General features: G+C 34.4%; 1 protein-coding gene across 1 annotated transcript in view; it reads right to left on the bottom strand.

The window, feature by feature from the left end:
* Positions 1-303: 303 nt before the first annotated feature.
* BMPR2 (bone morphogenetic protein receptor type 2) overlaps positions 304-21055 on the bottom strand; it is a 185884-nt gene continuing 165132 nt past the window's right edge. The window contains exons 11-13 of the mRNA XM_026492157.4: positions 12842-13014; positions 9226-10505; positions 304-7839 (exon numbers count right to left, since the gene is read on the bottom strand). Of these exons, the coding sequence (XP_026347942.2) occupies positions 7589-7839; positions 9226-10505; positions 12842-13014 (1704 nt within the window). The 3' untranslated portion in view covers positions 304-7588. The remainder of the gene's footprint in view (positions 7840-9225; positions 10506-12841; positions 13015-21055) is intronic.

Genomic DNA, 21055 nt, shown 5'->3' with positions numbered 1-21055 from the left:
TTTACCAGTTCTGTGGCTTTGGACAAGATATTTAACTTCCCTGAACCACAGTTTTTTTATTTTTAAAATGGGGACAATACTTATTTGATAGGATTGCTATGAGAATTATCAACATACATAGAATAACCACCACACAGAAAGTGTGCAACTATTATTCTGTGTTAATTGATTTTTTAAAAATGCATCATACTGAGTATAATGAGTATATTAAAACATTAACTATTCTGGTGCAAAATACCTGAAATATCACACTAACGGTCATAATTTCTGGTGACCTAATAAAATCAAAAGATACAATTACTGTTGTCATTAATATGATCTTTAATAAATGGAATAATGCACCATTTTACAGCAAGCCTCTTTTAAACCTAAAGAACTGTCTTAAAATCTCCTTCTCCAATGTCTCTGTAGCAATACAATCTTTTTATTTAGGTTTATATATATCAAAGCATTTACTTACAATTATTCATAAAAAACTCTTTAGTGGCTTAATGTCAGCTTTCATAGTGGCATCCATAGATAATACAAAAGAAAAATGATTTGCTTTATTTCATACTCACACTGATCCATCAAACACAACTTACACAGCATAGCAAGGTCTCAGACGGCTTTTACAAAAGCAAAATAACTGAAAGTAATTATCCATAAATTCATATGATATTCTATCTGTAATGTAAGAGCAAAACACACCAACAAAAGATACCCGTTAACAAGAAAGAGGGTTCTGAGGAATTGCCAATATTTTCCAGCCTTTCTTATTCCAGAAAAGCATCCTCAGAAATGAATACTCTGTAGCTTATGTTTCTCCTGTCCATTCAGAAAAAGCATGGCAGCTACACATCTCCATGTTTCAGCTACTACAATACCCTAAGAGTTAGTGTACTTTACAATTATCCACTTATCTTCATTTGAAAAATTATCAACAGAAAATTAAGGATGATTCCAGCTTATACAAATACTTACACAATATAATTTCCATGGAAACATGACAATGCATACAAAAACTTTAAATAAATAAATGTGACAAGAAAAAGAAAAGCCACAGAAGCCAAGCAATTCAATTTTAACCAGAACCTATCTTTGAATTGCATCTTTTAGTAATTTAGTTTTCTTATTATTAAGCTTCTCTAAAAATATGTTTCCCTATCATACTTAAGAGGATTGGTAATAAGGTGGAGAGCCTGAGACAAGAGACTGGTTACAAATAACTTCACTGCTAGGATTTTAAGTATACAGCATATCAATTTGGAGCTTGGACTTGTCTGATTGAAGGAAAAATTCTATTTGGATCTGACAAGGTGATAAACGGCTTATCATAGTTACCTTCTCAAAACCATCCAAACTACTACTAAAGCTATAAACTCATTAATTCACTTTTAGAAGAGTTTTATAATGTTAAATTACCTCAAGAAAATTTTATCTCAAAGGAACAACTTTACTAAGTTCTCCCATTAAAAAACAAAGCAAAATGAAATATATTTGTCCCTTCGTATATAACCATTTACCCAAGGAACAGAAATGGTTTTAAGATGGTGCTTCAACTCTAAGGCCTAAATAGGCTGCAACATGTAACCAATTAGTTGAGTCACTTCCCTCTATTCAGTAATTATAGAATTGGGCAAGTTTTTATGATTAATGAAATCTGATGTTATGCTATGTAAATTAAGTCAAATCATAAGATGAAACATTAAATGATCTGTATGTGCAACAAACACTTTAAATACTCAACTGGACTAATTGCTTGTTTGCTACCAATTAAAGTTTCTCATGTGCAAAGGGATGAAAAGGGCCCTGAGTTTTTAAGTAATATTATGTCTATAGAGTGAGTCTAAAACATGAAGATGTTTCTGAAATCTAAAAGTACAAATAAAATGGAAAAAACCTACATGTTGCCTTTTGAAACATTTTTAAGAAGTTGTAGTTTAAAATACAGTAATTTGTTTAAAAATTCAATCATAAACTGGATGCCCTAGTGATGCGATTTATTTCTAAAGATTTCTTCTCTCTTACCCAAATTTTAGAATCTGGGTTGCAAATTAAGTTTAAAAGAATGAATGTCACCACAATTAATAGTAACACTATGAACATCACATAATAATAGAATTGGAATTTTCAAGATATGATAGATTTATCTGGGGCATAATTCTAATACACGGCATTAAATCTGCTGAATTATTTACTTTCAAATGTATTAGCCATGAAATAAAATCCTAAATTTTTCTTTATATGCACAAACGCTCAACTTTAACCAGCCACTTAAAAGTTAAATGAAAGTTGTTATAGTCCAGTCTATGTTGTAAAATAATAAGTATTTCAAAAGTGGTCTGCAAAAATATTCATAGATAATACCTGATTTTTGTAAGGTTTGTTTTTGAAAGTTAATCTTGCATTTTGTGTTTAATATTTGATACAAATACATAACATGTTGTGGCTCAATTGTAATGCTAAGCTTGCTGCAATACAGGTTAAAAAATTTTAATGGCAAAATTATATACAATTCTGTATGCATGGCTTTTTAGTTATAACTAATGAGAATATAAAATGATAAAACTCCACAATTTAATAGGAAATGTTAGATAATACAAAACTTAAGTGCTGCTTTTCTGACAATCTGATGGTTGGATCCATTGTTAAATTGTAACATCTTAATTCTTAATTCTATCCTACTGAACTATTACTTGAGTAATGAATTTGAATATAATGTAAAATATAATTTGAAGTGTTCTTAAGTATAAATAGTTATTAAAATAGGGCTGAAAAAAAAATAGGGCTGAGAAGGAAATGCTAAGGGAACCAAAGCAATTTTGTCTGAAGAACTGAGACTTAGATGTTAATTGAAAAGCCTGAAGCGTAATGAAAAAAGAACAATTGTGGAGAAGATGGCCAACTGCTCTTTTTTTTTTTTTTTTTTTTTTACTGCCGGAGGAGACAAATGCACATAAAATGAAATAGGAAGGAAGCAGAATCGACATGAAGAACATTCCCCTGACACAGAAGATTGCAAGTCAGATAACCAAGGGGTAGAGTAAGTCAGACACAAACTAAAAGGTGGTTGGAGGAAAGTAATGGGTCAGTGCTCCAGAGCACCCTGAGATTTCCTCTTTTCTTCTATGTTAGTTTAATCTGAGAAGCTATACAAAAGCCTTCTTTTGATAATAACATTTATGTAACTAGCTCAAACAGTGATTTGCCAGATTTACTAAATCAAGGAGTATATTTAAGAGTGGATCATGCAACATAGTTTTGGTTAACATTTGCATAGTTCAAAATCTACAAGTTAAAATGCAATTTTACCTGCTGAAGAGCAAACTGACAGCAAAAGGTACACTTGGAAACATCTCAGTCTGAAAAAAACTCCTGGGGTGTATGTGGGAGGGTTACACAATTTCTGGAATAACAGGTTTAGATAATCAACTAACATGTGTGTACAATTTCTAATAAGTTAGCTTGGAAGATAAAGTAATATATAAAGCAATCTGTGAATAGTTATGCAATAACCTGCACATAACTGGTAGTTAAGTTCAATATAAATTTATAAAAGGTTGTTTAGGAATACAATGTAATCTCAAGTTCTAGGAGCTAACCACCTCCAATGAAATATTCATTTCCATAAATATTTAAAAAAGAAACAAAAAAATTTATGGAAGTATTCTTCCATTTTAAATGACTTTGAGGATGGAAAGTTCAGTAAATAGCTGCAACCTACCAAGTATTCCATCTGGCTTTAGACGCCAAACTTGAAAATATTTCAAGTAAAAACACTTGCCAAATTTTGTGACAATTCCCACCGAAACATATTCTTCCTTGAGAGTTCCTACCTTTAATTATTTTCACATTCAGAACCAATGTACATTTTCTGCAATAAGTGGGTACATGTAAGGAAGATACTGAAACTGCTTTATAAAAAAAGATATTATCCTTGTATCCTTCCTACATCCTCAATTAGTTTTATGGATTAGTAAAATTTTCTCTAAGTCACTACAAGCAGAAATTTTCAAGATGGAGTCAAAGGATTGATGAGACTTAAAATCCATGTTAAATTAATTCCTCCAAGTCAAGTATGGAATCGATTTAGGGAAAAGTCTTCGTTCCCACAAGCCACCTTCACTTTTCCCTTAAAATTTACTTTACCTTTAGTTCTACAATGCAAGAATATTAGGAATGAAAAGTAAAATAATTTTAGGATTCATGATGGCAGACGTGGGATTGAATTTCACCTTGAATTAGTAATTATTTCTCAAGCAACAGTCAGCATAGATATGTCTACATGTCTTATGTTCGCCTAACTTCTAAAGTCATTAAGGTATCTGGTTTGGCTTATATACAAGCCACAATTGTGCTAGAGTGTAATGACTGAACTTCTTAATAAAATGTCAGTATATTACACATCCTGTTGTACTGTGCGCAGGCAGTGTGGTGTGGATGAGGGAGATGTGGAGAGGCAAACCCAGGTTGAAATCCAGCTTTCTCTATTACTAGGATGGGAACTTGGGCAAATGATTTGGCTTCTCTTAGCTTCAATTTCCTCAATCTGTAAAGTGGGAATATTAATAATAATCCTTAAACAGTTGCTATGAAGATTAAAAGAGATTGTGTGTGTATATCCCACCATTCGGTATATAACAAATTGTCGATTAGTACTATTTAATTCCTGTGCCTTTTCATAACATTTTACAATGATATTGGTTTCTTTTCCCCAAATTATGAATTTGAAAAGGGGGAACATTGTTAGGAATTATAATTAAATCATTTTTGTCTAAAGCCAATTCAAATCAAGTTCTTTCAAGGACTTAGTTCTGACAAACAATTAGGATAGCTCGGGGAATTAATATTAGAATTTGATTACCTATTATGATGCTTTTAAGGCTGTAAAACTAGCAAAGTGAATTTTAATATTTTTTTCATTAAATGGCCTTTATTCAAAGGATCCAAATGCTTTTGTACATGCAAAATACTGTGATAGCAGTTAAATATTAGCTTTAAGAAACATTATTAGATGAATAAAGTTAGCAAGTATTTTAAGTAATTTTGCTTGCTTGTATATTACAGATTCTAAATCAGTCTGATGTAAATTTAATTTAAAATTTATTAAAATGATCTACACTTTTTATTCTTCCTATTTTTGAAGGGTCTACTAAAGCTAGGGAAAGCAAATTATTTGTTTTAAACATGTTTGCATGAAATGGGAAACTTAAAAGGATTCTTTTATTTTGATATATTAATTCTTGAAAGCATTTTATTATTAAACATCAAAAAAAAAAAAAAGATGCTGGAAAAATTACAACCAACTAGCCTAAACATAAATTAAAGTAGGATGTAAGATAACTTCTGTCAGGAAAAGATCAGTTGGATCTCAAATGGTTATTTATCCTCCAATGCTTTCAATTGGAGAAGGAATATACTTTATTTTGATTCAAAGATATTCTACATGTGTTTGAAAATAATGAAATGCAGTTCAAAGATATTTAAAGGCAAGAGAACTAAGTGAAAATTTGGTGGGAAAGATATAAATAATTTGTTACATATATAGAATAATAATTATGCCAGAAGACTGAAAAATGTTAAGGATCTGAATCAAGAAAAGGGCCAATAAAACAAAAAAGGTGGAAATCCTGGGCACTAGAAAAATAATCTTAATTCTAAAAACTCAAAACTGTGTTCAGCCATCCATCAGAATAAGTGTGAAGTGTTGTAACAACTAACTAATAGGATTATAGCAAAAGGCAAAAACCAGAAGGCTTATATAGTAAATTATAAATATTTTGGACAGCAAATTGGGGAAATTTATGTTATCTTTAGCTAATGATGAAGATAGAGGAATATGAGTGAGAAAATATTGTTCAGGAGATAAAAACCTAAAAGCAAGATATGGGCATTTGTGTTTTTCTCTTAGCTTTTTATCTTCCAGAGAAATCTTAGAACTTAGTTAAATAACATCTATTAAGTACTCTGAGAATCCGGAAAAATTAAGTGAGATCATCAGTGTTTGCAAATTGATAGAAAATAATTTGTGCTTATAAAAAAAAGTCCCTTATTTGACATAAAGTGCTTTATTTAAAAAAACATGCTGAGGTTGTTGTTTAGAGATAACTATCAGTAAGGAAAGAAACAAAGGAAGCTTTAAAAAAAACAAGAGGACTTGAAGGATACATAACATGTTAAACATCACTAAAAGGTATATTCTAATATAATGGAAATAATAAATGCTCCTCACATATCAAAGATCATATGAAAAACCGGCAAAAAGAGAAATTATGAAAATAGGATTAGTGAAGAAACAGTTTTGAAAAAAGAAGGTAAGCCTCAGTCTGCTCAAAAATGATAGGCTTGGCAGCAATCCTTCCTTCCACAGGGATGTGGCATGCCAGATTAATGATTTTTCCATACAGTGTTTTAGGTCATGGGAAGAGGACTCATCTTCAGATAAAGTCACCAGGCGTTGCTTGGGAAAAGAATAAAAAGTTACTATGGGTTCAAAACTATGAATTACTTTTGAAGTTATTTTAAATAGGAAATGTAATTTTATTTGAGTCAAAGATGGCCTATTTAGAGAATGAAGGCTATAACACTATATAGTCTTAACCATCTACCTACTTAAAAATTCCATATAAGTATAGCTCTATAAGTTTTCTGATAAAAATGTGCTTCTTAAATAAATGAATATGGAACATGAACATACATAAAAAATAAAATAAAATGAAGAAAGGCTAATATTTGACTTTGTCTACTTTGTTCTATGCTCTCTTATGAACTTCCAAAAACCGGAATCAAATACGTTTACTAAAATGCCTGGAAAGAAACATTTAAAACTTGGAAGGTTAAAAGAAACGGCATTTCAAATTAGGTTTTGGTAGTTCCTTCTTTCGAGCCCTTTGAGACAATGTTTCTGCATTCTCCATAAGGAGAGAGAAAGCAAGAAATCAGGTAGCTACTTTCTCTTGTGCAAAAAATCACTGCCATAGAACTGACCTGCCAAAAGGATGGGGGTTGGGGCAGAAAAATGCACTTATTATGGAAGAATGTGTGCTGTTAGGAAGAGAGCTTACAAGAAAGCTTATTTGTGGACTATAGACTATTGCACGTTCAAACAAAACACAAGAGAAAAGAATGTCCAACAGATAATATGTTCAGGAACGGTTCAACATATAAACTAGCTTGTGCCCAGAAATAAAACATGGATACCAGACACCACTGCAGTCAAACCTGTCTTAATTTGCTTCTGTTTTAATGACCTTTAGAAACTGGTCCAAACTGATTATCGGCAATACATTGTTTTTGCTTTTTTTCTTAAAAAAATATTTTGAGACCACTTTTGATACACACACATATAATTCTGTGGTCATAACAGACAAATATAACTTTAATGAGACTAAACAAAAGTGCAAAACTTAAAAAAAAAACAAAATTAAAAAATATGGAAGCATAAGCTAACTTTTTCTGCATAGCTGAAATCTATTTAAAGCAAGTCCTGTTGCAGGGGTGGGGGAGAGTACTGACAGGAAGATAAAGCAGTTTTTTTTTTTTTAAATGTCTTCTGCACGTTTAAATGATGCAAAAAATAATTTCACTCCATAGGCTTGAAAATATTTCACAGACAGTTCATTCCTATATCTTTAGACACCATGGTTGTGGCAGTGCCTCCTTCTGCAAGGTAAACTGCGGTGCTGGATTTGGAATGAACTGCCCTGTCACTGCCATTGTTGTTGACCTCACAGTCCAGTGGTTCAGTGGAGATGACCCAGGTGGAGGGGCGCCACCGCTTAAGAGAATAAGGAGTTTTCACACGTTTCTTAATCTTTTCACCAGATCCTGATTTGCCATCTTGTGTTGACTCACCTACTGGAAATAAAAGGACAGAAAAATAAACTACATATAAAGAAGCTATTAAATAGTAAGAAATTAGGGTAACTCTAGAACAGATCAAATGAATATCTGCAGGAGGTATTAATAGACATTACTTGAAATTCATGATGTCAGGCAATTATTTTCTAGGCAAAACTTAACCAACTTATTTTGAGACTCTTTAAGCCCCATTGTTTTCGTAACTGGTTGGATTATTCTATTGGGCGAGCAAAAACCGAAGAGAAAATTAAAAGTTCTCAGCTGTGTTCTCAATTCCTTTGGTTGCTGGTAGTGATCCTAACTTGGCAAAATGCATTTAATCATTTAACTTAATGTTCAAAGCAGATCAAATTTTAAAGGCACCTGGCATATAATATTTTCAGAAGAATGACATAAATACTACAGTATAAATTTCCCAGTAATTTCCAACATTTTATTGCTATGGAGCCCTACTATAGGATGTGTCAATCGGTCTATAATACAAGCCACTCAAACAAGGGGATAGATTCTACTGATATTTTTTTTAAAGTAAGCTCTATGCCCAACATGGGGCTCAAACTCACGATCCCAAGATCAAGCTGCATGCTCCACTGACTGAGCCAGTCAGGTGCCCCTCTATGATTAATTTTTGAGAGCTGAATCCCTTCCAGCCATTTTGCAGTCCTTGATGACAACCATAAAACAGGACTGCTTTTTTTCATAAAGTGCTGTCAGTCTAAAAGAGAAATCATCTTGTGCAATGATGACTGCTAAAGATTTTGGTGAGCTCTCCTGTCTTGTGTTATAATCCCTTTAGAGCTAGAAACCAAGTATCAAGTTATTTGTCTAGGGGACCCATGGCACAATGCTATAGGCATGCAGGAGGCTCAACACATGACTCTTGGAAAAGATGAAACTAACAAAACAAAACCAAGAACTTTAGTTTTTTTTAGTAACAATTTTTTCTGAATTTTCTCTGGACTTTATAGGTTTAAGGTTAGTCTGATAAAATCTAGATGTGTATAAAATAGATATTAATATATTCAACAACTGTTCCAAAAGTTCTACTGACTTCATTTTACCTGGAGCTTTTAAACTCACATTTACTTAATTTCAACCATTCACAGCAAGTACGTGAATTGCATTATGAACCAGCAGCTATGTAAGGCATGTATTAAGTTGGTATTAAGTTCTGACTGTTGCGACATTGACTATCAACAACAACAAATTACTTTTTCTCTTTACAACAGTCTGATTAGTTCTGAGGTCCAACCAAGTGGCTTATTTTATTTCCAAAAGTGGTAAAAATAAGTAATTGGTAGTTGAAACACAATTTAATTTTATCTAAGTAATTAAATGGTCCCAAAAGACAAGCAGGAGAGATTAAATGATCCCTCTACTTACACTGCAAACTGCTGCCATCAAGGACATTTGTGGCTGAAAGATCCAGAGAATTAGGCCTCTGTGCTTTTCTGGGTTTTGATGGTCCAGGATCTGCTACTGTGCTTGGAACACCCTGTGTAAGAACATCTTGCTCTGAACATGGATTACTGTTGTTGTTATTGGAATTAGTTCGGCCACCTTCCAGTGGCCGTTCCCTCCTGTCCACAAGACGATCCAGAACACCTTCATCATGGCCAGCCTGTTGCTCTCGTCTCAGTAAAGGTTCATGCTCATCAGGGCTGGAATTAATATTCAGTCGGGTATCCTCACCAATGAACTGATTCTGCAGCATTTCTTGGCCCCTTTGTGCCACTGTGTTGGCTGTCTGGCCAGATGGTACTGCCCCATTAACATACTGGGTAGTGGCAGTATGGGAGTTAACACTGTGGTTTCTACCTGCCACACCATTCATGGTGACTGTCACCACATGAGGTTCTGCAGCATTGATTGTATTCATCTTGGCAACTCCAGTTTCTACTTGTTTCAAGTTTGATTTGTGCTTGCTGCCAAATTTCAGCCGGGGCTCCTTTGTTGAATTTTTGGTGTTTAAAGGCAAACTAGTAGGTCTCTTAGGAAGGTTTTGTTGCTTGGGGAGAGGATAGATCTGAGTGGGTGGAACATCAGGAATTAAACATGCTTGGCCATTTGCAGCTTGTGTGAAGTCCTGCTGTCCAGTCACTTCTACTGCAAGTTTTATGAGTGGGTAAAGCAAGCTAGAACTGGTGCTGCTCAGTGGGTCTGGTCCACTGAACTGTTTAAGAGAATGCTCCATGAGATTCTCATCAGAACTTTCCTTGAGGTTCTTATCAACCTCTTTTGGGTCCAGCTTGTTGGTCTCCAAGTCTTCTTCTGTAAGTTGTAAGCAGACAGGGGTTGGCCCAATTGGCTGTGAAACATTTGTGGCATGCAGATTTGTTTCATCTGAGTATGGCATCTCAGAGATAGTGGTCATGCCGGTGCTTGGAGTGAGGCCAGTGGTGTTTGTGGTTGTTGTGTTGGTGGATAGGCTGGTGACGCTTGTTTCAGGGCTGGGGATTCGAGCTTGTGCTTGCTGCCGTTCATAGTTAATTGAGTTTCGGTTCTTTTCCCCTATAGTCAAAGGTGTGCTAGACATCGAATGCTCAGAGGAAATATTCTTCACAATGCTGTCAGTATGATGGATAGAGTCTTCAATGTATGAGGAAGAAGAATAATCTGGATAAGGGCCAATCTTTGGCACACGCCTATTGTGTGACAGGTTGCTTAAAGAAAGAAAAAAAGTGCCACAATGAGAATGTACGTTCATAACAAACTGACCCTCCAAGTTTAATACCTCTGATTTTAAAGTATGAACTGCTTTTTATTTTATTCCTAACCACATTGTACTAGCGGTTATGTAAAAATTGTGATCACACAATCAAGCGTCAATTAATAACTTGCTAAATGCTAGGGTTTTTTTTTTTTTTAAGATATCGTTTATTTATTTGAGAGAGAAAGAGCACAAGAGAGAGAGCTGGGGGGAGGGGCAGAGGGAGAGAGAACCCAGCAGGGGGGCTCAATCCCAGGACCCTAAGACCATGACCTGAGCCGAAGGCAGACACTTAACCCAATAAGCCACCCAGGTGCCCCTAAATGCTAGTTTTATATGAATTAGGACTGCTGAAAAACCCATGTGGATCTAGATATGATTTCCATAGATGCTCATTATTCTGGTTCATAAGAGTTAATTTAAAAAATCTCCCTATAGTTTTGAAACATTACCAAATATATCTTTATGAACTATATACTTGCATAACTAGATATAAAGGTTCATGAGAGGAGGAGCCACGGTATATGTTTCTTTTGTACTCCTACAATCCTAGATACATAGTGGCAACTCAGTAAATTACCAATTAAGTTACAATGGTCAAATGGTAAAAAGAATATAAGCTTTTAGGTTGTTCCAAAGTGCTTCCATTAAGAGGCAGTCTAGCAATGGAATGTACCTTTCTGGGGGTAAACTGAGCCATATCAATGAAAGTTCTACAGACTAAGAGTATAAGGCAGAACGTGACATTCAGATAAAGGAACAATTCAGAACTGCTCTCCAGTTAAAAAGAGTTCTTCACAGTCATTATCACAACTTGAGAGGGATGGTTCTTGAGCATCACACTATAAAATATTTAGGTTATTTAAAATAAAAGCCACTGATAGCTTTAACTAAACAATGGGAACATTAATAGATACGAGTGTTATAGGAGAAAAGCAGCAGCTCAAGGAAAATGACAGGAGGGTGAAGGATAAAAAAGTAGTTGTACAGCACATAGAAAAGAGGTCTGGGGGTAAGATTCAATACGATGAAACCTAGAATGGAATGACTATGGGATGAACCATGATTTAGGGGAAACTATTTAAAAGTGACTGGACATGAGAAACAGCATGTAAAACATAGAGCTGAATGATTCAGGGGGCAAAAAATGGTCAACACAAGGGAGAGTCCCTTCAAGGATTTCTTCTTACCATTCAGGAAAAGTTCAAAAGTACTTAAAGTAAAAGTAACTGACTCTTGAGAGAGGTACAAATAACATGCTGGAGCACACAGAAAATACAGAGATCAGGGGAGATAGAAGAAGACTATCCTCAAGTATGCATAAAGTAAGAAAATTTGTATTTAGAATTGCTAGTCTCTACCTTCCTTGACTTGCTGATATATAAGGAATAAGGGTTCACATGCCGAAGCTAATTCAGTCCAAACACAAGCAGTTGTAAACCCAATTTTGGGTTTATAGTTCATAACACAAATTGCACTTAGAAATTAGAACATAAAATAGCAAAAAAAAAAATTTATTTAATAATCAAGTATATTTTTATCCCAATTTTCTCTGCTCTTTTCTGGGTGCTTTTCTGGAAATTTTTAATATGTATTAAATAAAATGACAAATTTGGGGAAAACTTCCCCCAAACATAGAACAAAGAAACACAGATTGTCTAAAAGTTCTGTTTTTTTAAAGGAATTTTTTAAAAAGCCCTTTTATTTAGAATGAAAGATCATAATTTAACAAAGAAATGTCTCATAAAGTAATAGTCATGATGGGATAGAAAAATCTTATGAATTGCTTTCATGTTAAAGTAGTAGTAGTATATTCTATACAAAAGAACATTGGATAGGAAGCCTGAAATTGTAGTTTCCAGTGAAACAGTGGTTAGATACATAGGCAAGTTCATAGTTCTATTCTCCCTTTAAAAAATAAATAAATAAAAAGCAAGAGAAAGAGGAATAATAGCAACAAATGATAAATGAGACAATATATGTATAAGTGCTTATAGACTTTGGAACTATGAAAATGTTTTGCCTTTATTATTTTAGGGAAGTAGGAGAACTAATAAACCTCTTTTACTGTATCTTGAGATATATAAAAACACGGATTCCATCTTGCACGTATATCAAACAAAAATTTCCAGTTAAAAAATGGGCATATTGAAAGAAAAATCACAATGTTAGATTGTATGAATTAATCATTGCCCTTTAAGACTGGTTTAATAGTATCTTTTTCCTAATCTCTGTTTAGTCTCAGTCTTCAATACTGACTGATGAATGCCAAACCCCTCCAGGTCTTACCGCTCATTCTGCATAGCAGTAGACATGGGATTGACTGTTGGGCTCACAGATTTGTTTCTTTCCCATATCATCATAAGTTCAGCCATCCGCTCCTCAGCACACTGCGCAGTAAGCCGAGCCTCCGCATCCTGGTCCCAACAGTCTTCGATTGTCTCCTTGAGTGACCTCACTGCCTACAATAAAGTACATGTCAAACAGTATATCTTTAAAAAAAAAAAGTATCGGAGATTTTTAGTGACATGAGGTAAAAGAAAAAAAATTAATTTTCTTTAACCAATATTTTACACAGATACAATAAAATATTTTAGACTTCAGAGATTTGTAAAGGGTCATATTTCTCAAAAGATGAGGAACAAGAAAGCAAGCAAGACTTAACTTAACTCCTAAAGAATTAGCCATAAATGTGAGCAGTTGTAAAAAAAAAGTTACATGGTTCATCAAGGTGACAGGTTTATGCCACTGTTCACTGTTATTTCTATCAACAGCCACTAATTCCACGTCAAAAATGAGTTTTGAGTTTGACAGAATTTTGGCACTAGGCTATCTTCAATCTCTAGGTGAGCTTTTTTACTCCTAGTAAAGAGTACTTCATTCTAACTGAAGTTTAAAGGCTTGGCGTTTTCTTTTTCTAATTTCAGCGGTAGTATCAAAAGCAGTCTATTCTGTAGTATTCATCAATATCAGCAATGAAAAATAGTTTCCCTTTTGGGGAAAGTTGATTTGAACTCCCTTTAAAAAAAAAGATTTTGTAAACTTTCATCCAGAATCCTTTCAGACTTGTTTTTTGGATTTGTGTTTATTAAGTTTCAAAGCTTTATACCTGCTGATATTCACAGTTCTCGCACATTTAAAACACTTTAAAAAAAACTAAGGTGAGGGTTGCCAGATCTAACAAATAATATAGAACAGCATTTAATTTTAAGTTTCAGATAACTGACAAATCACTTTTAGTATGTATTCCATGCAATGCTTAATCTGGGCATTTTATCTCACAAACCTATTTTAAGCTAAAGTCCTTGTTAGCTATCTTGGTAACGTTTTTAGTCTTTTCCTAATAATTTGTGTTCTCTAACGAACAAATCTTAACCTGCAGGAAATTTGATGGTGTTTTTCCTGGGCATATGCTAAATGAATACCTGCACCATGGCCCACCCTTGATACCATCTTCCTTGCTCCTTTGGCTCTTCTAAGCTGCCTGCCTCACAGTGTGACATTGCTCGTTCCCCAATTCTGATCATAGCACAAATAAAAAACCTGTATCTTTTAACGCTGAAATTTACATTGATTTTTTTTAAAGATTTATTTATTTATTTGGGGGGAAAGGTAGAGGGAAAGAGAGAGTTTGAAGCAGACTCCATGCTGAGGGTAGAGCCCATGGTGAGGCTCGATCTCACGACTCTGAGATCATGACCTGAGCCAAAACCAAGAGCTGGATGCTTAACTGACTGTGCTACCCAGGCGCCCCAACATTGAATTTTGAAATCTATTTGAATATATGTTCCAGGCTCTGACTTTTGAGTAAAAATTAAAATTCAAACAATAGATTTAGTTATCAATTAATAATCCTGTCATTAAATAATAATCTACCTATTTCTCAAAATTTGGAAGAACCTAAAGAATAGATAGTGATCATCCGGAGTTTGAGGGCAACTGTGTACCTCCCTGAGGTAGAAGTTTGTTGTTTATGTTAGAAGTACAGTTGAATCTGTTATTTGTGGTAGTCATGTTCTACACAGTTGCTGTAAATGTTGAATTAGTGAACTCTGAACCATTCCTCCTAGGGGAAATACAGGGTTAGGCCCCTCTGAGCCTCTGGCCACATTTTTGTCAACTGATCAATACATAATCTTGTTTTATTTGTGTTTCTGTTTAAAGGCACCTTTAAAAATAGGTATTATTAATTTTATTAACTGTGCTCATGGCCAACAGCATTCTACATCATCCCCTAACAAAGTAAATCTAGCACATTTTTTCTTTCTCCAAAAGGCACATCACAGCCTTCCAGTGCTTATGAACACTACTCAGCACGTCAGCTGAGTATATATGTGGGAGCTATTTTAAATCAGAAATCACTAACAAAATGCCCCCAAATGTGAAAAATACACTAAATAGCAAAATAGTGTTAAGAGATGAAACAAAAAGACAGAGTGATCACCTTGTCGACCTCAGTTAGGAACATGTACATCCAGTGACTAAAGTTTTTCACGGCTCTGTGTATATCCATGAATGATCATAAAAGCATTCAGAGTACTGGCTTTGGGATTACAAATCAATTTTAGCAAGTAGTCGAATTCCAAATATGAAGTCCGTAAACATGAGAAAAAATTATATGTAATAGATTTAAAACTGACTTGGATTTGAAAATAGCAGAGGAAGTTCAGAAATCAATTAACTTTTTTTTTTTTTAATAAATACACCTCTCAAAAATAGTTACACATTTACCTTAGCGGATTTTGATATTGGTTTGATAAAATGAACTGGTCTATTCTGAAATAATTTCAAACATTTTTTAAAAATATAAATACATTTAATGTTCCGATGGCAGCATAATTGTAGATAATGTGTAACATTTACTTTTCTTGTCTTTCATGGACTTGACATTTTGGAAGATTATAGGCCATTTACTTTTTTTTTAAAGGACTTATTTATTTATTATTTGAGAGAGAGATCAAGGGGGGGACGGAGGGAGAAAGAGAATCTCAAGCAAACTCATGTGCTGAGCACGAGTCCCCATGTGGGGCTCGATCCCATGAACCTGAGATCATGACCTAAGCCGAAATCAAGAGTCAGATGTTTAACCAACTGAGCCACCCAGGAGCCCCAGCCAGTTACTTTTTACAATCTCAATTTAACTGTTGTTTCCTCATGGTTAGATTTAAGGTTTGAAACTTCAGCAGAAAAATCACAGAAGAGATGCTGTTCGTTCTTTCTTTCTTTCTTTCTTTCTTCTCCTTTTTCTTTTCTCTTTCTTTCTTTCCAAGATTTTATTTATTTATTTGTTAGAGAGAGAGCACAAGCAGGGCAAGCAGCAGGCAGAGGGAGAAGAAGGCTCCCCACTGAGCAAGGAGCTAGATACAGACTCCATCCCAGGACCCTGGAATCATGACCAAGCCAAAGGCAGATGTTTAACTGACTGAGCCACCCAGGCGTCCCTAGAGTTGCTGTGTTTTTCTCATTGCATCTTATCATGTGGTTCACAATTTTAATCTGTCTCATTACTAGTAAAGTTAACCTTGATCACATGTCTGAGTTGGTGCCTGCCAGGTTTCTCAAAAGTTCCACTTTTCCCTTTTATATTCAATCAGTGTTTTGTTTTGTTTTGTTTTGCTTTGTTTTTTTTTAGACTTTAATCAGTGTGTTTGGGGTTGAGGGAATACTAACGTCTCTGTAAATATATTATTCTCTATTCACCTTTTCACCCACTAGTTTTAACATCTCTCGATGTTTCTTGGCTGAATTTCTGTGATGCTTGCTAGTAACATGACATTTAAAAAACGAGAGTAAATGCATAATAGAAATACAGATAAAGGGCACATAAACAAGTAGTGCAAATTCCTGATAAAATATGCAAAGATGTTTAATCTTACTATTTTGAGGCAGTACAGTACAGTAGTTAAGAATATTAGTTCCAGTTTTGTAGCAAGTTAAGAACCTGGCTTTAAATCTGGGCTCTACTACTTACTAGCTGCAAATTAAGACAAGATCCATTTCTACTTATCACATCAAGAAAGATAAAAATATTTTTATAATACAAAGTGTTGGTGATGGGAAAGCAGGCACTTATATACTGTTGTCAGGAGTGTCCTCATTTTGGAGGGTAATCTATCAATAACAAATTATAAATGTATTTACCCTTTGAGTCAGCAATTACTACTTCCAGGAATTTATTCCTCAAACACACTTACACATTTGTAGAAAAATGTGTGTATAAGATGTTCACTGCAGTACCATTTATAACAGCAAAAGCTGGAAACTACCCACATGTCCTCTAGTAGGGATCCAGCTAAAGACCTGCAGTATAATGGATAGTACGCAAAATGAAAAGAATTAGGAAGATGTATATGTTCCAAATTGCTAAGTAAGAATTATAAGGTAAGTGGATGTGGTAATTGCCATCTATATATTAAAAAAGGATATAAAAACATATAGTCATGTAATCCATAGAAATTTCTGAAGTCTACAAAAGGAATCTAACAGTGGTTGTTTCTTCGGGGGGCCTTTTAGATGTCTGGGCCCAGCATATTTTTTGTATTGTTAATGAACTCCTTGTTTGAATTTTGACCACATGCATTTAATGAATTTTTTGAAGAGGTAATATATGTATGTGTCAATAAATTCAAAAGGTCAGAAAGAGAATACAGGTCAGAAAGAGAATTGTCCCTTCCATTCCTATCCACCAACCATCGATTTTCCCAGTCTACAGGCAACCAATATTACCAATTTCTTGGGTATTCTTTCTGAGAAACTTATTACCTTTTTATTCAAATATATACCCATCATATACCACACACACAGATTTACAGTTTCATTCATGTTCTTAATTACTAAACATGAAGTGCAACACAATGAAGTGTACACACTGAAATCTTTCTAAAGCAAAGATTTGGAGGCCTTTCCACACAAAACTGAAAGAGACCCTTTCCTTTCCAAAACAGAGCACTATCTATTGCACAGAGTCTCATTCACCAACTGCCCAGAAGAGCTCAGAAGCACCAAAATCCAAGCAGCTAAAAATTGTATATTGGCTGTTTTCTGTATCGGAGGAAAGAGAGACACTGAATGAGGCTGTATTTGTTACTTTTCATTATATAGTTGGAAAATAATTTGTAAAAACACTTTTTCAAAAAGAGACCCCACATCCACCCCACTCTCACCCCAGCCAAAATAAGATATTCACCAAGGCACTGTCCTGGATGATGAATAAAATTTGGTAAACAGAAACGCTAGTCCCTACTCTAAGGAGTTTCTATTTTTAAAACAGAATCATTGATGCATAATAATAGTTGACAATTATTGAGTTCTTACTATGTACCAGACTGTGTTCTAACTCATTTAATTCTTATTTGAAGTACTACTATCATCCCCACTTTTCATATGTAGGAAAAGAGGCCCATATAAAAACTATGCTGATAGAACACAGCCAATTCCTAGTGGATAAATGGGCTCTATCATAAAAGTTGCAATTTGGGGGCGCCTGGGTGGCACAGCGGTTAAGCGTCTGCCTTCGGCTCAGGGCGTGATCCCGGCGTTATGGGATCGAGCCCCACATCAGGCTCCTTCGCTATGAGCCTGCTTCTTCCTCTCCCACTCCCCCTGCTTGTGTTCCCTCTCTCGCGGGCTGTCTCTATCTCTGTCAAATAAATAAATAAAATCTTTAAAAAAAAAAAAAAGTTGCAATTTGATTGTTGGTTGTTTTTTTTTTTTTTTAGAAAAATCTATTATAAGTTCCAAACAAAGTTAAAATAATGGTTACACAAGTAAAGATTTAGAAGTAAATTAATATGAAACAGGCAAAAGGAAAAATTAGAAAAACAGCTGAGAATTTAAAGAGGTTGACTACCGGGGAGGGAGTCTGAGGGTCCTAAAAATAATGATTTGGTCATATAAAGTTGATCTAGAAGTAAAGCAATGCTGAATATCCCAGAATTAGTAAAAAAGTCAGTAAGAGAAGATTAAGGAAATAAACTGTATAGAAACAGGAAGATTAAGTCACCAATGGGGAGTTAGTTTAAAGTCTCCAAATATTAAGAAAGGATTTGACAATTCTGATGAAATGGACAAACTCCTTCAAAGACACAAACTGTTAAAGCTCACTTGAGAAAAAATAGATGACTTGAATAGTTTCTGTATCTATAAATTTGTAGTTTAAAATTTTCCCACAAAGAAAAATCCTGGCCCAGATGGCTTCACTACTACTGAATTCTACCGAAGATTCAAGAAGGAGATAATGCCAATACTACCAAGAAAATCAAAGAGGGAAGAATATTTCCCAACTCATTGTATGAGCACATTAGTGAAGATGGCAGAGGAAGGAGACCAGGGGACATTATTTCATAGAAGTACCAAAAATCCTGGTAAAAACTGTCAGAATCAACCTTACTGAAGCTCTGGAAGTTAGTCAAATGTTTACAGGAACCAAGTAAAATATGAAGATAGCGATCTCTGTTCCCCATGATGACACAGACAGAGGGGATGACCACAAGCAGGGGGAGCATCAGGGAGAGGGAGAAGCAGACTCCCCCCGCTGAGCAGGGAGCCCGACATGGGACTCGATCCCAGAGGATCATGAACTGAGCAGAAGGCAGATGCTTAACTGACTGAACCATCCAGACCCCTTCCCTGGCAGTTTTTAAAAACTAGTTTTTACACTCATTTATGTTTGGAAGATTTTTGAGTTTTATTAGTATAAAAATGTTTTTTAATTCTAATGCAATTATAAAGCAAAAATGTTTTCTTTTAGACACAGGTGTATTTCTCTCTTTTTATATACTATGCATTTGCTATATACCTCTCTAGTATTGGATTGTCTTTACAGAGCAGCAGTTCTATTGACTGCAGCACATTAGATTTAAATGGATTCATTGGAAGTAAACCAAGTATCACTTATCCCTTACTTAGCAACCTACTCTAAATTGGAAGCAAAAAGTTTTCAGGTAAATATGCATATAATGCATATCTTTTAATGGTAGGGTTGTCAAGAGATATTTCAAAATAATGAGTCAAATTTCTCTGGTGAAATAAAACAATTTAAGGAAGATAAGTATATTTATTAGATAAAATTTCATGAAGAGATTTTTCTTTGAGGGATGCCTGTGAGGTTAGCATATCTAATGAATCCTGGTGTAAGATTCAGCCTCTCACCTTCTGCCAAGGACTTCTTAAAGATCTGTCCCAGTTTCCAAAGAAGGGACTGCAGTTTGGAGGCAATCTTGGGCATATGTTTTTGGCAATAGGTCTTTAATTGCCTTGAAGAAGATTTCAATCTCATTTGAAGCAGAAGCCTTCCTTGACCAACGGACAAGATGACAAAGATGACCAATGAAGAAAATATCCAGTCTAAATCTGTACAGAAACACGTAACATCTCTCTAGCCTCTCTCCGACATGCCACCACCCCATTTAAGTCAGGATCGAGAATGAAAACATTCTAATCCTATGAAGACAACCTAAAAGTAAAATGTGAAAATACACAACAAAGTGATTTTCATTGCTTAGTGAATTTTTTTCATTTTTGTTCTTGAACTATAACCAAGAAAATTATTTGTATAAAGTGTCAAAAATTCTGATTTACATCTTTAGAAATAATTGAATCCCTATCACATTCTTAAGACAAGAACAGATTGCTGTGGAAGAAGCAAACATTAAGAATTTCTACATTACAAATATGACTGTTGAAAGTAAAATTTTAATGAACAGATAATAAAGTAGTAAAGTAAGATTTTAATGAACAGATAATAAAGTAGTAAAGGTAAAAAATGAATGAGTGATTTGAAAGCTAACGCAGGGTAAATCTTGAACAATATACAACAACAAAAAAAAGGAAAATACAAGAAAAAAACTGATACCTGGAATGTCAGGTGGACCAATATTTGTCTAATGGGAATTCCAGAAGGAAGAAATGGAAAAGAAGAAATTTTTTTTAAATAATATAAAAAAATTCCTCTGAATTGAAGAAATTTCTGAGTTTTCAAACTGAAAACCTGTCTAGTGCAAAGCAAAATGTGTAAAAAGATCCATGCCTCTATATATTCAAGTAAAATGTGATAATTCCAACGATAAAGTAAAAGGCTTAAAAGCTCATAGAGACAAGAAAACAAGGGGGTGCAACAAAAAGACAAAAAGTAATGGAATGAGACTGGCTGGCTCTGGAATTCTTAACATGTCTGAATGCTTAAGGACAGTGGAGTAGTGATTTCAAAAGAACCACTATTAGGAAAATGTGATTTTGATCTTGAAATCATTTCTTGGCCAAATTATTACTCAAATGTGAGGGCAAGATATAAACATTTCTGAAGGTACAAGGATTCATACACATAATAACACACGTCACTTAAAGAGGAACTTCATCAAAGACATAATGATTTACAAGAAAAAGAACGAGATTTTTAAAAAATGTTGCTTCTTAATAGAACCTATAAAGAAGAAAAAAAAAAAAGTGACAAAAAATCAGAGAATCCAGTGGATGGTAACTTCTGAAACATTCTTCCTCAAGCAG

This window comes from Ursus arctos, unplaced genomic scaffold (assembly GCF_023065955.2).
Source record: "Ursus arctos isolate Adak ecotype North America unplaced genomic scaffold, UrsArc2.0 scaffold_1, whole genome shotgun sequence".
Classification (NCBI taxonomy): domain Eukaryota; kingdom Metazoa; phylum Chordata; class Mammalia; order Carnivora; family Ursidae; genus Ursus; species Ursus arctos.
The sequence above is the reverse complement of the archived record's forward strand: the minus strand, read 5'-3'. Positions and strand labels throughout refer to the sequence as shown.